The sequence below is a fragment of the Neoarius graeffei genome, chromosome 4 (assembly GCF_027579695.1).
Source record: "Neoarius graeffei isolate fNeoGra1 chromosome 4, fNeoGra1.pri, whole genome shotgun sequence".
Classification (NCBI taxonomy): Eukaryota; Metazoa; Chordata; class Actinopteri; order Siluriformes; family Ariidae; genus Neoarius; species Neoarius graeffei.
In genome coordinates, this window is record NC_083572.1 from 58504589 (window position 1) to 58519593 (window position 15005).

A 15005-nucleotide genomic window follows, 5' to 3' on the forward strand; every position below is an offset into this window, starting at 1 on the left:
TGAAATTCGCATAAAAATTAACGTAGATATAAACATCTTACGCTAAATTATTATGACATGTTAGAAAAAATAAAGAAAAAAAAAACAAGTCCTCATCTCCAATTTACAAGTCCAAATGCAGTTAATGCACGAGTCTGAGTCCAAGTCTGAGCCATCAGTGCTCAAGTCCAAGTCAAGTCACGAGTCCTTAAAATTAAGACACGAGTCGGAGTCCTGGACTCGAGTACTACAAGCCTGGTGTCCACATACTTTTGACTATATAGTGCGTCATATGGACTGACTGCTTTGCTAATGCCAAGTTGTTAATATAATGGAAGTGCTATACTGACTTAGCAGGCTAATCACATACAGTACATATGTGACATTCAGTGATCCTTTCGATATCTGAACATTTTCTGACATGGTCTAGAAATTACTGCTGATAAATCACCATAACACATACAAAGCTGAAATGCTTACATTTGCACATTGGTTCAGACCTTTGACTGTTGTTTTCTTGATATGTTACGGACTACATGCACATCTATGAAAAATTGTTTTCCTGATTATTTTCTGCCTTTATTGGGTAAGAGCAACTGAGAACAGTATAGAAAAACCAACAGTCTCTCTACAATAGTGCATCAAATACATAATCGTAAATAGTATCAAATACATAATAAAAGTAAACGATCGCATACACACTAAATTAAATGTCATTTAAATTTCCTGTGTGAAGCACAAACATGCAGAAAAAAAAAAACTGAATAATCAGGCGAAACAGAGAGGAATCAGAAATATTGCTTTTATAGACAAAACCATCATTCTTTTCTTGTCCATAAATACAATAATGTACACCTTGAACTCTGGAAAGTAAATACTTTTCCTTCACGGAATAAAAAGTATATTACAAAGATACAACATGCTGCTGAACTATATAAAACATGACCAAAAATACAGACATGTCATCAGTTTAAAATATTTATATAAATAACAGTTGTGTTAATAGAGACCCACTAAATTAGGGACACAGAAGGTGACTTTCAAAGTCCACCCAGATTACCAAATGTGTAGGGTCTTGCTTAACAAATGGTTAAGCAAACAATTTAAAATACTTTGTGGCACTTCTGTCCAAATTCAGGCTCTTCCATGTGAATGATCAGTGAGCTGGTGCATGTAGAGCTGGGCTGTGGGGAAGCAGTATGTTTATGCAACATCATTATTATTGATGGGAAGCCTGGTGAGTGTAAAAATCACAGATGATGAAACTAAAGTAAATGACAAATAATTTCTTGCAATATTTACCCTGTAGTTGCTGCTGTGCAAAAGATTAGCTGTTGTTCATTCATCTCCCTCCCCAACCTCCATTTGCTCCAGGATGTCCTCCAAAACTTGAGCTTGCTTCCGCTTCTTAGGAGTATCTAGCAAAGCAACAACAGTATCAACTCCAGTTTTTTGGCTCAGCCTTTGGCTGAAGCCTATAGAGGCACCTGTCTTTACGTGTATGTTTAACTGGGTTCGAGCATGTTATTGGTGTGCCAGCCTCGGGTAGTGATTCCACAGTCGCAGTGTGGTGCCACTGTGTACTGACTACATAATTGCCATGTTACATAACCTCAATTCACAACGTAACCCTCCATGGCTGAGCGGTCTAGAGTGCTGTCCAGGAAAGGAATGGATTTTGCCAAGTCAGTTCGAATCCTGGCGTCAACGTATTTTTTATAAGCGGGCTATTTTTTCTATTTATGTACCGTAGCTTCTATCTCCCCAGGCCTGCAAAGGTCTCTAGTTTCTCCATGTAGGCAATTTTCACAAATATCACAACTCTTGTAATGTCATCATTCAAAAAGTCAAAAGTCCTTCCCGTGCCAGGATCTGGACTTCCCAGGCAGTCTCCTATCCCAGTACTAACCAGGCCCTTAAATGCGCATTGGGCAGCGCCAATCTCCTATAGCCCTCAGCCTCTCACCTATTATACAGCTAAGGTTACAGTGAGGGGCTAGTCCTCTGGTAATCGCGAGAGTTTGACTCCCCACTCATATCTGTATTGCAGCGTGCCTTGCCAGACGACAGTAAGTACCATTTTTATGATGGTCCTTGGTATGATCCAACCGCAAGTAGAACTCGCGATCTCCCAATCGAGAGGTGGAGACGCTAACCACTAGGCCAGTAATGTCATCATTATAGTACATTACCAAAAGTATAACTAACGATTTTAGTAAATTATAGTATTATACATCTGGAATTAACTAAACCTGGTCCACATAAATGTACACTCGCTGAACACTTTATCTGGAAAACCTGTTCACCTACTCATTCATGCAATTATCTAAATTAGCTAATCATGTGGTGGCATTGCAATGCATAAAATCATGTAGACACATGTCAGCAGCTTCAGATAATGTTCACAACCACCATCAGAATGGGGGAAAAGATGTGATCTCAGTGATTTTGACAGTGGTATGATTGTTGGTGCCAGATGGGCTGGTTTCAGTATTTCTCTAACTGCTGATCTCCTGACATTTTCATGAACAACAGTCTCTAGAGTTTACTCAAAATGGTGCAATAAAAAAAAATCTGACACCAACAGCATGAATCCATGAACCCAACCTGACTTGTGTCAACAGTCCAGGCTGGTGGAGGTGGTGTAATGAATGTTTTCTTGGCAAATGTTAGGAGTTTATTAGGATAATAACCCATCATCCATTACACCAGCCATTTGAATGCCACAGCCTATTTGAGTATTGTTGCTGACTATGTTAATCCCTTCATGACCACAATTTACCATTTTTTAATAGCTACTTTCAGCATGATAATGCACCAGATCACAAAAAAAGTCATCTCAAACTGGTTTCATGAACAAGTTCAATGTTCTTCAATGGCCTTCCCAGTCACTGGATCCAAATCCAGTATAACACCTTGAGATGTGGTGGAATGAGAGATGCACATTATAAAGGTGCACCTGAAAAACCTGCAAGAATTGCATGAATCGATCATTTCAACATGGACCAGAATCTCAAAGGAATGTTTCCAACATCTTATGAATCCATGCCATGAAGAATTGAGGCTGTTTGGAGAGCAAAGGGAGGCCCTATGTCAGTGTTTCTCAGTAAGCTGTTAATCCCCCCCCCAAGTTAATTTTTTACTCATCATCAGGTACAATTGCTGGGTTGCATCCGATGTCACATCCGCTTCATTAAACTACGGTCACACTACAGATCGTGATGCTTTGCAATGGGTAATCGATGAAAATGAGGCATTTTGGTGGTGATACACGCGTGAGCTAAAAGTTGTGGTCACGCAGCAGGTGAACACTTGACTGTCACACCTTTGCATGCTTGAGCCTGGCGCAACTTGAGCGGCCGTGCGCGCTCACAGAGTGCGTATGGATTAAAGTAAAAAAAAAAAATCATCTGACTGAAAAAAAAGCTCCATGTCGTTGGCCCTTACCACGTCAGCGATGCGTCAAATTTTAAACACCGTGTTGTCCATTATCCCCTCGGCCCCTACTTATAGTGCATTTACGTAATTTTAACAATGACTAAAGCTAAGGCAAGACTTTACCATTGTCATTACTGGCTATTCATGATGAAACATCAAGTTTTCAGCGCAAAGTGCAAATTTATTTCAACAATACTTTAGTAATGCACAACAGTGGTTCAGAGAAAAGTGCAAGTGCAGTCGAACTTGAACCATGCTTTCAAAAGAGTGGAACAGAAAGAAAAATAAGAAAATCTGTTGAAATAAAGCCAGGAAACAAGAAAAGTAAAGTGAAAGTTCACTTTTTCTGCTTCTTCGCAGTGAAGTCAAAGGCATCTAGTTTGGCAACACCTGATGCCTGTTTTTGTTTCTTTTTCCTTGGCACAGCAGCAGGAGCTTGCCATTATCACCCATTTCATTTCACCAAGCCCATCTCCACTTATTCTTTACCATTTTGTCGATGTCTGACACATCTGTGCCTTCATTTAAAAGAAGCGCGTCCATGCTGGCAAAACCGAAAGTAATTTGACACACTCTAGTGATGGAAATCGAAGGGCCTATGTCCGGTGGCCTTATACGCAGTACTCGAGTTGAGGGGGGGGATGTGGGGGGATAGCATCCCCCTTCTGAAATAAAAATCTCAAATCATCCCCCTTATAAAACGGCCATCCCCCCATCACATCCCTTGTGCCATTTTACCAATTAATGTGGAAATTAGCCTACTATTATTTTAACAAATATTACTATCTTTTCAACATTAGAGGCTTTGCGCAGTGATAGCCTACATGTAGCTGGATAAAAAAGACGCATATTTATTTATTCGGTTGCACCTCTCATTCACACCTACAGTACCAGTCAAAAGTTTGGAAACGCCTCTAATTCAGTGGTTTTTCATTATTTTAAAATTTTCTGAATCGTAGATTAATACTCAAGTCATCAACATTATGAAGAAATATATATGGAATTATTTGGTAAACAAAAAAAGTGTTAATCAAACCAGTATGTTTTATATTTTAGATTCTTCAAAGTAGGCACCTTTTGCTTAGATGACAGCTTTGCACATCTTGGCATTTTCTCAATCAGCTTTACGAGGTAGTCACCTGGAATGGCTTTCAGTTTACAGCTATGCCTTGTCAAGAGTTAATTTCTTGAGTTTCTTGACCTCTTAATGTGTTTGAGACCATCAGTTGTGTTATGAAGAGGTAGAGTTGGTATACAGTGAATAGCCCTATTTGAGTACAGCTCTAATCCATATTATGCCAAGAACTACTCAACTAAGTAAAGAAAAACGACAGTCCATCATTACTTTAAGAAATGAAGGTCAGTCAGTCCGAAAAGGTTTGGGATGAGTTGGACCGCAGAGTGAAGGCAAAGCAGCCAACGAGTACTCAGCACCTCTGGGAACTCCTTCAAGACTGTTGGAAAACCATCTCGAGTGATTACCTCATGAAGCTGACTGAGAGAATGTCAAGAGTGTGCAAAGCTGTAATCAAAGCAAAAGGTGCCTACTTTAAGAATCTAAAATATTTTGGTTTGATTAACATTTTAAAGTTTACTAAATGATTCCTTCCTTTGACTGGTACTGTATACGGAGGTTTCGGTCACTGAAAACAGCTACTTTCGCAAACTCGGGGCAGAGTGGAGATTTCTGAAAACTCCATCTTCAGACACGCGTGTAAATCGGGAAAACGAAGCAACAGTGGGCGAGAGGGCGCGCGTGAATATAATGAGTCATAGGTGTGAATCTTTCACCGAATGCCAATTGTCCCGGTTCTTCATGAAATCGCACGCGCAAATTCATTCGGTTAACTTTCAAATAACTGTTCTTGTGCACTTGCGACACCGGAGCCACTTTCCTGAATTTTGAGCTTTGGAGTATTCGCTTCCACTGTTTTCTGACCTTTTGTGCTGAGTGAATGAGACACTTCATTACACTCCACTGACTGACTTCCAATTCCGGACTTTTTTGAAAATGTAAAATATAGGCCTACGAGATGGTTTTTGGGACTTAATTCGTGTTGCTCCTTCACCATTAATTTTTGAGACTGATGAGGCACTAAATACTGTGGAATTATTTTCTCCTTACTATGAAGTTTGACATCTTAGTGTCGGGAAATCTTGCAGCCCGACTCTGCAGCCTCCAATGTTTAAGCGAACTGCTGAAACCATAATGTTTAAAGATTAAATCGTAGGCTAATCAAACCAAAGAAAAATACAGCCTTTCCAGAACATTGTCTGCCAAAGCCTGTTTAACCTACAAAAGGCTTAATAGCATAGGTCTCGCTGCGGCTTCAACAGGGCTGTTTAGATTTTTTTTACCTGATCACCTTTCAATAGGCAAATCATTATTATTACTATTACTACAATAGGCCTAGTATTAGTAGTAGGCAAGTAGTTGCCTAGTAGTAGGACAGCCAGATTGTTTCATCAGTGGAGCCGCCGTTAAAAGGAAACTGATGTGGAGCGCCGTGGCTCGCCCCGGGGTGAATCGCGTCCCGAGGCGCGGGGCTGGCCCGCCCTGGCAGCGCTGGTTCGTTGGGGAGAGGGCAGAGGTCGCTGGCTGCCAAGTTTGGGGAGGCTGGGACCTCCCCTGGCCGAGTTACGAGCATGCAAAGTCGGGCTGGAGCCGCCGATAGAAACGAAATTCAAGCCGAGCACCACGGCTCGCTGCCTACGCCGAACCTTCCCAGGACTAGACAGTAGCGGAGGCCTAAATAAATAAATACAGCCTATCTAGCGCAACAACTTATTCCTTTACATATACTCAAACATAGCACAAGAAAGGGTTCAACAACAGGCAATCACAGCAGCTTGGTGAAGTTCTAAATCACGTCGGTGTCAGACCTATGGGCCTACCCCCCACCCTTTTTTTTCTTCCTCGGATCTGCATCACTCTCATTATTGACCTTTAGCGCTCCCAGTTGACGGAAATCCGTCGTAGCGACGGAAAACTTTAATCCATGAGTGCGTTGTGCGTGCGCTTGGGACCCAGTCGTTATGGGAAACACGATACTGATTTGAGCAAATCAACACGCACAGATATGGAACCTGTTTTCACAGAGGCTTTGCGAAGTATTATTATTACGTTTGTTTCTAGCCATGTTTATAACGCTGTTTAAATACTCTGATTTATGATTCTGCTTTGCTTTTTTTTTGTAAATATCACGCCTGCTAATAAACACACTTCCTACATTTAGAGCCGTCTACCGCCGTCTATCTTGTAGCGTATTGATCCCCAGATCTTTAACCCAGCCACACGTAAAAAGGTTGTTTGCCTCCAGCTTTTCATCTGTTTGTCTGTGTAGAACCATGTCTGCAGCACCAGGTAGTTTAAGGTGTTGGGGAACTCAACGGATGGATAATTTTCTAACTCATAGGAAAAATCCTTCTTTGATAACGTGTAAGCATCCATCCCATTGAGTGGTTTCTATATGCACTTCACTGCAAAAAATTGAAAACTGAATTTGAGGAGAAAATAACTTAATACTGGTGAAATTATCTTGCTGCATGGACAAATATTTTTACTTGCTAAGATATCATTTTTTGCAGTGTTCTTTTGAGTGGACTTCTTGGTTTTAATAACTTGCTTGTTTGCTGTACACAAACATGGCAATAAATTCTTGTGTTAACTGACCAGACTCCACTTTTGGATCATTAATCCCTTTTGACTGTGAATGCCCTGCATGCATGGGTTTATGTTGGCTTCTGGCACATCCGTACAGTTTTGAATACAATACCTACAATTAAAAACAGTTTGTTTTTATTGCATTTATTTAATTCCTGAGCTCCCATCTGTAACAGGGAGTGATGCTGCATTCCGTTAATACACTTTACAATAGATTACTAGATTGTAATAGAATAGAAAAGCGAAATAATCGGGAATCTTTTTAATGGGCCCCGACTCGTTACAAGTATGAATGGGTGGGCCTCGAAGCAGAAAAGGTTGAGAACCCCTGCCCTATGTAATATTACCATTGTAGTTCTAATAAAGTGTTACGTGAGTGTAAATACAGATTTACTTAAAATAATTAATCAGTTCAGCAAAAGTCTGGTGGAGAAGTTGTATGGTCTTACCATGGAAATGTTGAGCTGTTTTTCTCCGCAGTTCTTCGACACTCTCCCCTGCATTGGCCCACTCCAGTACCAGCCTCCTACCGTACAGATGGGTGCTGTGACACAATGCTGAGAACGCTTTCTAAAAGACAAGAAACAATTTTACTCCATGCTCATGCTTTCAGCCAGACTGGGATCTTAATAAAAATGGAGTGACAATGTCTGAATAACAGCATATGAGAGAGATACGGAAACCGATACACTCACCTTGGCATCTTGCTTCGTGAGAAACTCCACAAAAGCAAAGCCACGGTGAGCTCCACCGACTCCTTTCTTGGGCAGCCGGACCACCTTCAGCTCCCCAAATGTACTGGAGAAGAGAGATAGAAATTAATGTGCTGGTTAACAATTTTAATGATTATTAGTCCTTTCCTCATTTTAACTGAGCCAATACTCTCTTACAGTGGTGCTTGAAAGTTTGTGAACCCTTTAGAATTTTCTATATTTCTGCATAAATATGACCTAAAACATCATCAGATTTTCATACAAGTCCTAAAAGTAGGTAAAGAGAACCCAGTTAAACAAATGAGACAAAAATATTATACTTGGTCATTTATTTATTGAGGAAAATGATCCAATATTACATATCTATGAGTGGCAAAAGTATGTGAACCTTTGCTTTCAGTATCTGGTGTGGCCCCCTTGTGCAGCAATAACTGCAACTAAACGTTTGCGGTAACTGTTGATCAGTCCTGCACACCGGCTTGGAGGAATTTTAGCCCATTCCTCCGTACAGAACAGCTTCAACTCTGGGATGTTGGTGGTTTCCTCACATGAACTGCTCGCTTCAGGTCCTTCCACAACATTTCGATTGGATTAAGGTCAGGACTTTGACTTGGCCAGTCCAAAACATTAACTTTATTCTTCTTTAACCATTCTTTGGTAGAACGACTTGTGTGCTTAGGGTCGTTGTCTTGCTTCATGACCCACCTTCTCTTGAGATTCAGTTCATGGACAGATGTCCTGACATTTTCCTTTAGAATTCACTGGTATAATTCAGAATTCATTGTTCCACCAATGATGGCAAGCTGTCCTGGCCCAGATGCAGCAAAACAGGCCCAAACCATGATACTACTACCACCATGTTTCACAGATGGGATAAGGTTCTTCTGCTGTAATGCAGTGTTTTCCTTTCTCCAAACATAACACTTCTCATTTAAACCAAAAAGTCCTATTTTGGTCTCATCCATCCACAAAACATTTTTCCAATAGCCTTCTGGTTTGTCCACATGATCTTTAGCAAACTGCAGACGAGCAGCAATGTTCTTTTTGGAGAGCAGTGGCTTTCTCCTTGCAACCCTGCCATGCACACCATTGTTGTTCATTGTTCTCCTCATGGTGGACTCATGAACATTAACATTAGCCAATGTGAGAGAGGCCTTCAGTTGCGTAGAAGTTACCCTGGGGTCCTTTGTGACCTTGCCGACTATTACATGCCTTGCTCTTGGAGTGATCTTTGTTGGTCGACCACTCCTGGGGAGGGTAACAATGGTCTTGAATTTCCTCCATTTGTACACAATCTGTCTGACTGTGGATTGGTGGAGTCCAAACTCTTTAGAGATGGTTTTGTTACCTTTTCCAGCCTGACGAGCATCAACAACACTTTTTCTGAGGTCCTCAGAAATCTCCTTTGTTCGTGCCATGATACACTTCCACAAACGTGTTGTGAAGATCAGACTTTGATAGATCCCTGTTCTTTAAATAAAACAGGGTGCCCACTCACACCTGATTGTCATCCCATTGATTGAAAACACCTGACTTTAATTTCACCTTCAAATTAACTGCTAATCCTAGAGGTTCACATACTTTTGCCACTCACAGATATGTAATATTGGATCATTTCCCTCAATAAATAAATGACCAAGTATAATATTTTTGTCTCCTTTGTTTAACTGGGTTCTCTTTATCTACTTTTAGGACTTGTGTGAAAATCTGATGATGTTTTAGGTCATATTTATGCAGAAATATAGAAAATTCTAAAGGGTTCACAAACTTTCAAGCACCACTGTATGTATCATGACATAAGGTTCATAGTTCTAAAAATATAACAGGAATCCATTTTTTGACGAGTTATGATTTCATAAATTTATCTTTCCCCAAATATATTTTGCAATATTCAAAGGCTCTCACCAGAAAAGCTCTCTAAGCTCCTTGACTGTAGCTTGGAAGGGGACATTTCGCACCAAGATCTTAGATGATGTCTGTTTTTTAGCAGTTTGTTTCTTCCTGTTAGTGCGTGCCACACCTGACCTGAGATTTAAAAAACAAACAAACAAACAAACAAACAAACAAACAAACAAACAAACAAACAAACAAACAAACAAACAAACAAACAGGCATACATATTATCTTTCAATGCAACAAGGCATGTTCACCTAGACTGATATTTATATCCTTTCAAGAATCTGAGCTAGTCAGTAGACTGAAATACGGTAATGGATCGCAGCTTCATTTCTCTTACTTTAATTCTCTTTCAGAAATTTTCAGCTCAAGTTGATGCCCGTCGACAGTACAATGCTGCAGAGAAAACAGAACATTTTTATAGAAATGTACTGAAACAGGAATACACAGGACTGACGCTTGTTAAATTTATACCCACTTGTAGCTGACGGATAGCTTTCTGGGCTGCTTTGGGAGTTTTGTATTGTATGAAACCATAGCCCATAGATGACAGTTTGCCTAAAAGACAGATTACGTACCGATTAATGATCCTGTCATACATGCAGCTCAAAAAAGGTTGAAAAACAGGCAGCAATATAAACAAACACTCGGTGCAAATGTGTCCCTGTTACGTAAAATGTTTCCTAGAAGCATCGTAGCTAAATGATAACTTAAATCATAGTGCAAGTATCTCACTGGACACTCCATCTATTAGGTTATATTATTATAACCTTATGATGCTTTTGAGCTAAGGCTTATGAGCTCATTTATGACATAGATTCAGGCTGTATTGGTATAAGAATGGTATTCAGATCACACTTTAAGGTGGTCCGTGACAGGCCTAGCAAACCGGCAGGAGATGAAGTGCGCTCAAGACAGACACAAACAGCCTCGTAAGAGGCTGGCAACTGACGGGCCAAATTTATATTTTCACTCACTCACTACAAGGTGAGTGAGTGACTAAGATGGTGTGATTCTGTTTATGGTTTAGACTAAAAAGGAAAACACTGATGCATTATTACATACATCAAATCAATTTTAGTAAAGCCTAAATGAACCTTAAGGGTCAGTATGGACATACCTGATTTCTCTCTTTTTTTGGATATAGAGCACATTTTCAATGCCCCACATTTGGAGAAGGTCTGTGAAACGAAACACAAACACACACATAAGTAAGTCTCATAAGAAAATAAGTCTGATCTGAATACATCGTGATAATACAATTATGTTCTCGTGTGTCCATCCTAAGTTTCTACTAAAATTTCGGACACCTGATCCTACGACCACATGTGCTCCCCTCAGCCTGACCCTTCACCTCGCTTCCATAAACTCTCACCCCACCTCCTGTAGTGACTCCTCAGTGGTGCCGTAGTTCAGGTTCTTAATGAAAAGTGTTGAACCAGGCAGAATTTCTTCTTCTTCTTCCTCCTCCTCATCTTCCTCCTTCTTGTTTGTGTCCGTTTGCTGATCTGCTGCATTTTTATTCACAGCTGCAGGTTCAGTTGAGTGTGTGTGTGTGTGTGTGTGTGTGTGTGGGGGGGGGGGGGGGGGGGGGATAAACAGATTGAGCAATGAAGAATACACAGAAGAAAGCTAAAAACAGCCCAGAACAGATATCAGACCTGTTCTACAAACCTCACGGTGGATGCTTTTTTATTTATTTATTTTTAAAGTTTTACCTGCTTTGTGCTGCTTAGGAGGGGTTGAAAAGACAGCTGTTGGAGCCCATTCTAAATACAACGGGACATGCTGAAACTAGGATGACAGAAAAATGAAAATCAAGACTGAGAATAAAAAGAAGCTGTAAAACATCCCAACCAATAAAACTAAACCAAGTGTTGCCAGGCAAAACAAACCTCTCCCAGCAGCACTTATTTTATACCTATATGCCGATAATGGTAATATTTCTCCATCATCAGCTGTCAGGTTATAGTCCTATGAAAATCCATGACGTGCCCTGTGTCTGAAATCGCTCACTCGTTCACTACTCCCTATACAGGGAATTACTACATAGAGGACTATATAGTGAGCTCATTGGTAAGATGAAAAAACACTTTTGGACACTAGTCTGGCGCACTGTTATTTACGTCATTACTGTCGCACAATTAAAACGTGCCAGATCAGTCAGCTGGTGGGTTTTCAAAATAATAAATACATGCATGTATTTTTGTGATAAATCCATATTATACTGAGCGCATTTCCCACATTAATCAATACAAAGTACCTGCATCTTTCAGTTTTTTTTTTAAATCAAGGCTGAATCAGGGATGAGAATGAAAAATATTTTAAAAGTCTGAAAAAACCGGGGCGGGGCCCATGGGACTAATGATTTTTGGCTATTTTTTTTTTTTACCCCAAAACCATTAATTTTATCAGCAAAAATTTGCAATTTATTTGGAAATAAATTCCCCTTCTTGGTGGACTACCAGGTGAAAATGATTAATATGGTACAAGAGACTTGTTTTTAATCAATTCACATTTGATGATTTCAAAAAATCAAATGCACCTTTTAATATAAACGAGCTCTACAGTATTATATTTCTGCATTTTAGCTATTCATGTCTTTGAATACTCTAATCCTTTAAAATGAAGTGCAAACCAGAAAAAAGTTCTATCGTATAATTCTCTTAAGCTTTCTTCTGATGTTATCATGGTAGCAGGAGGTCTTGCATATTAAGCAGGCAACATTCAACATCACTTATCACTTCCCTTTCAACTGTTGTGTGTACTAACTAGGATTTATCTGGACAGGATGTTGTGTAATGTAATACAGATACCATATGGTCAATTTGAAGATCAAGATGGTGAGTTTGAATTAAAGAACAGGCATGTACAATGGGCATTACATACTGGAAATTTTTTTTAAATCAAAAACTATAAGTTCATCTCGGCCTAAAAAGTTTGGGCAGACGCTCCCGCGCAGCACATGCCAGCAATTCCCCCCCTATGAAATGAGCAATAAGTAGGAGAGTTATACATGCTAGCATACTTAAAATTTTATCAGAAATATAGATACGATACTATGATTCTCCCCAACATGCTACATTAGATAAGCTAACCCCATTTATAAAAGATACACACTTATATATGACATGTAATTGATATATATTTTTTGGGCGTGTGCTCTCTCTCTGCCATGCCGATCCTGTAGGCTGCACTGACTCAATACAACTGAAAACTCCGGTCCTCAAGAAAAGAGATAAAAGCCCGCCCACACTGAAAGCTGATTGGCTTATTTTGCTGAGTAACCCAATCAAGATGCTCTTTGTCTGGCATGCGCTACATGAACAGGCACACAGGCAGTGTTGCCAGATTGGGTAGTTTTAAGTGCATTTTGGCGGGTTTTGAACATATTTTGGGCTGGAAAACGTCAGCAGTATCTGGCAACACTGCACACAGTCTCCCTCGCGCGCGCACATTCTAAGATGAGTGATGCAGACCTTAATGTTGCGCGCGCACGCTCTTGCTCGCTTCTATCAATATGCAGGAGACTCCCGGAACTTCCGGGACACTTGAGATGTCTGCGTTATAAGGTGACCACAGATAGTTAATCATACCCCCCCCAAAAAAAAAAAAATTCTCAACGGATTTACATCAATCTCAAAAACGATCATTTTGGTCTGAAAAAGTCGGAAATCCGCCAATTCTCATCCCTGGTGAATGCTTTCTTCTTTGCTGCTGCCTTTTATTAAATCAAATTTGAGACTTTTAATTTGATTTATTTCAGCGCGACCGCAACGCATGATGGGACATATTGCTTAATTAGTGACCATTGGTTGTACACTACTTTTCGTGATGCAGTGTGGGATACTTTGAGTGCACTATATAGGGTGTAATCCTCACTATCATTTCGGACAACACTACAAAATGGCGTCCTCACTATATAGTGCCCTATACAGTGAGTATGGAACGATTTCGGACACAGGGCTTGAGTTTGACATTTCAAAGTCATCCAAGGTCAAAGGTCATGGTGGCAACTGAAAGCCCATATGTGACTTCTTATATGTTGATAATGGTAAACATCTGGCTATCATGAACCATTTTAAAGTTATAGCCCTTTGAAAGCCCATAACCTTCAGTTTGACCTTTCAAGGCCACTCAAGGTCAAAAATCATGGTGCCAAATGAAAGGCCATGGGGAGTTTCTACATGCTCACAATAGTACACATCTGTATCGGCAACCATTTTTGAGTTATAATGGAAAATGTTATTTTGACCAAAAGGGTGACCTTGACCTTCACCCAATTAGCCCCAAAATTTAAAATCAGGTAATCTACAGACCATTGCCCCCCTTCCCTGAAAATTTGAAGTCAATAGGTGCAACTGTCTAGACACTAGATTGTTAACACACACACACACACACACACACTGATTACAATACCTCACCCCGCTTACTCCATCATGGGCAAGGTATTCATACTTTTTTTTTTTAAAATTACATTAGACAGATACATGTACCTTACTATATGCGAGTCTGGTGAAGGCACGTTTGGCTTCAGTGGGCTCCAGAAATTCCACAATAGCGGTGAGTCCAGATGGGGGCAGCAGAACCCTCCCCAGAGAGCCGTAAGGGGAGAAGAGAGCTTCCAGCTGCTCCACTTGTACTCCAGAAGGCAAGTTCTTCACCAAGATCACAGAGTTACTCCTCTGGCCCAAGGCCTGGACATGTTCAAATCCAAAACAACAGAAGATGTTAAAGTGCAAATTGGTTAAAAAGGCATGCAAGCCACAAAACATGATTCATCTTGTAAATTCTTGATAGAGCATTAAAATTCACAGTTTCGTACCTGACTGAAGGAGTCCAGACACACATCACTGTCCAGCAGGAACTGTCTAGTTTCTTGAACGATCTGTGTCTCTCCAAGTGCCATTCTCACAGCCAGACTGTTCTGTGACTCCTACACACACACACACACACACACACACACACACACACACACACACACACACACACACTTCACTAAACCAATTTATCCAACACATTTTTGTTAGAGGAGGTTATGTTTTCACCTCCATTTGTTTGCCTGTTCCCAACATAACTCAAAAAGTAATAAATGGATTTTGATGAAATTTTGACAAAAGGTGAGCCATAGGCCAAGAAACAATTGATTCTGGATATGTCTGTAGAACCCAGGAATTTTTTTTTGTCTGTTCCCAAAGTAACTCAAAAAATATTGAATGGATTTTGAAGAAATTTGTTGGACAGCTTAAGTATCATCCGAGGTTCAAGTGATTTGATTCTGATGTTGATAATATGTGGCTTGGCAGAGTGCCCTT

General features: G+C 40.2%; 1 protein-coding gene across 1 annotated transcript in view; it reads right to left on the reverse strand.

The window, feature by feature from the left end:
• Positions 1 to 769: 769 nt before the first annotated feature.
• Positions 770 to 15005, reverse strand: part of rbm19 (RNA binding motif protein 19) — a 48043-nt gene continuing 33807 nt past the window's right edge. Inside the window, exons 14-25 of the mRNA XM_060919405.1 lie at positions 14516 to 14626; positions 14187 to 14387; positions 11409 to 11484; positions 11071 to 11219; positions 10811 to 10871; positions 10169 to 10248; positions 10031 to 10086; positions 9700 to 9819; positions 7777 to 7879; positions 7531 to 7651; positions 1282 to 1397; positions 770 to 1163 (exon numbers count right to left, since the gene is read on the reverse strand). Of these exons, the coding sequence (XP_060775388.1) occupies positions 1318 to 1397; positions 7531 to 7651; positions 7777 to 7879; positions 9700 to 9819; positions 10031 to 10086; positions 10169 to 10248; positions 10811 to 10871; positions 11071 to 11219; positions 11409 to 11484; positions 14187 to 14387; positions 14516 to 14626 (1158 nt within the window). The 3' untranslated portion in view covers positions 770 to 1163; positions 1282 to 1317. The remainder of the gene's footprint in view (positions 1164 to 1281; positions 1398 to 7530; positions 7652 to 7776; positions 7880 to 9699; positions 9820 to 10030; positions 10087 to 10168; positions 10249 to 10810; positions 10872 to 11070; positions 11220 to 11408; positions 11485 to 14186; positions 14388 to 14515; positions 14627 to 15005) is intronic.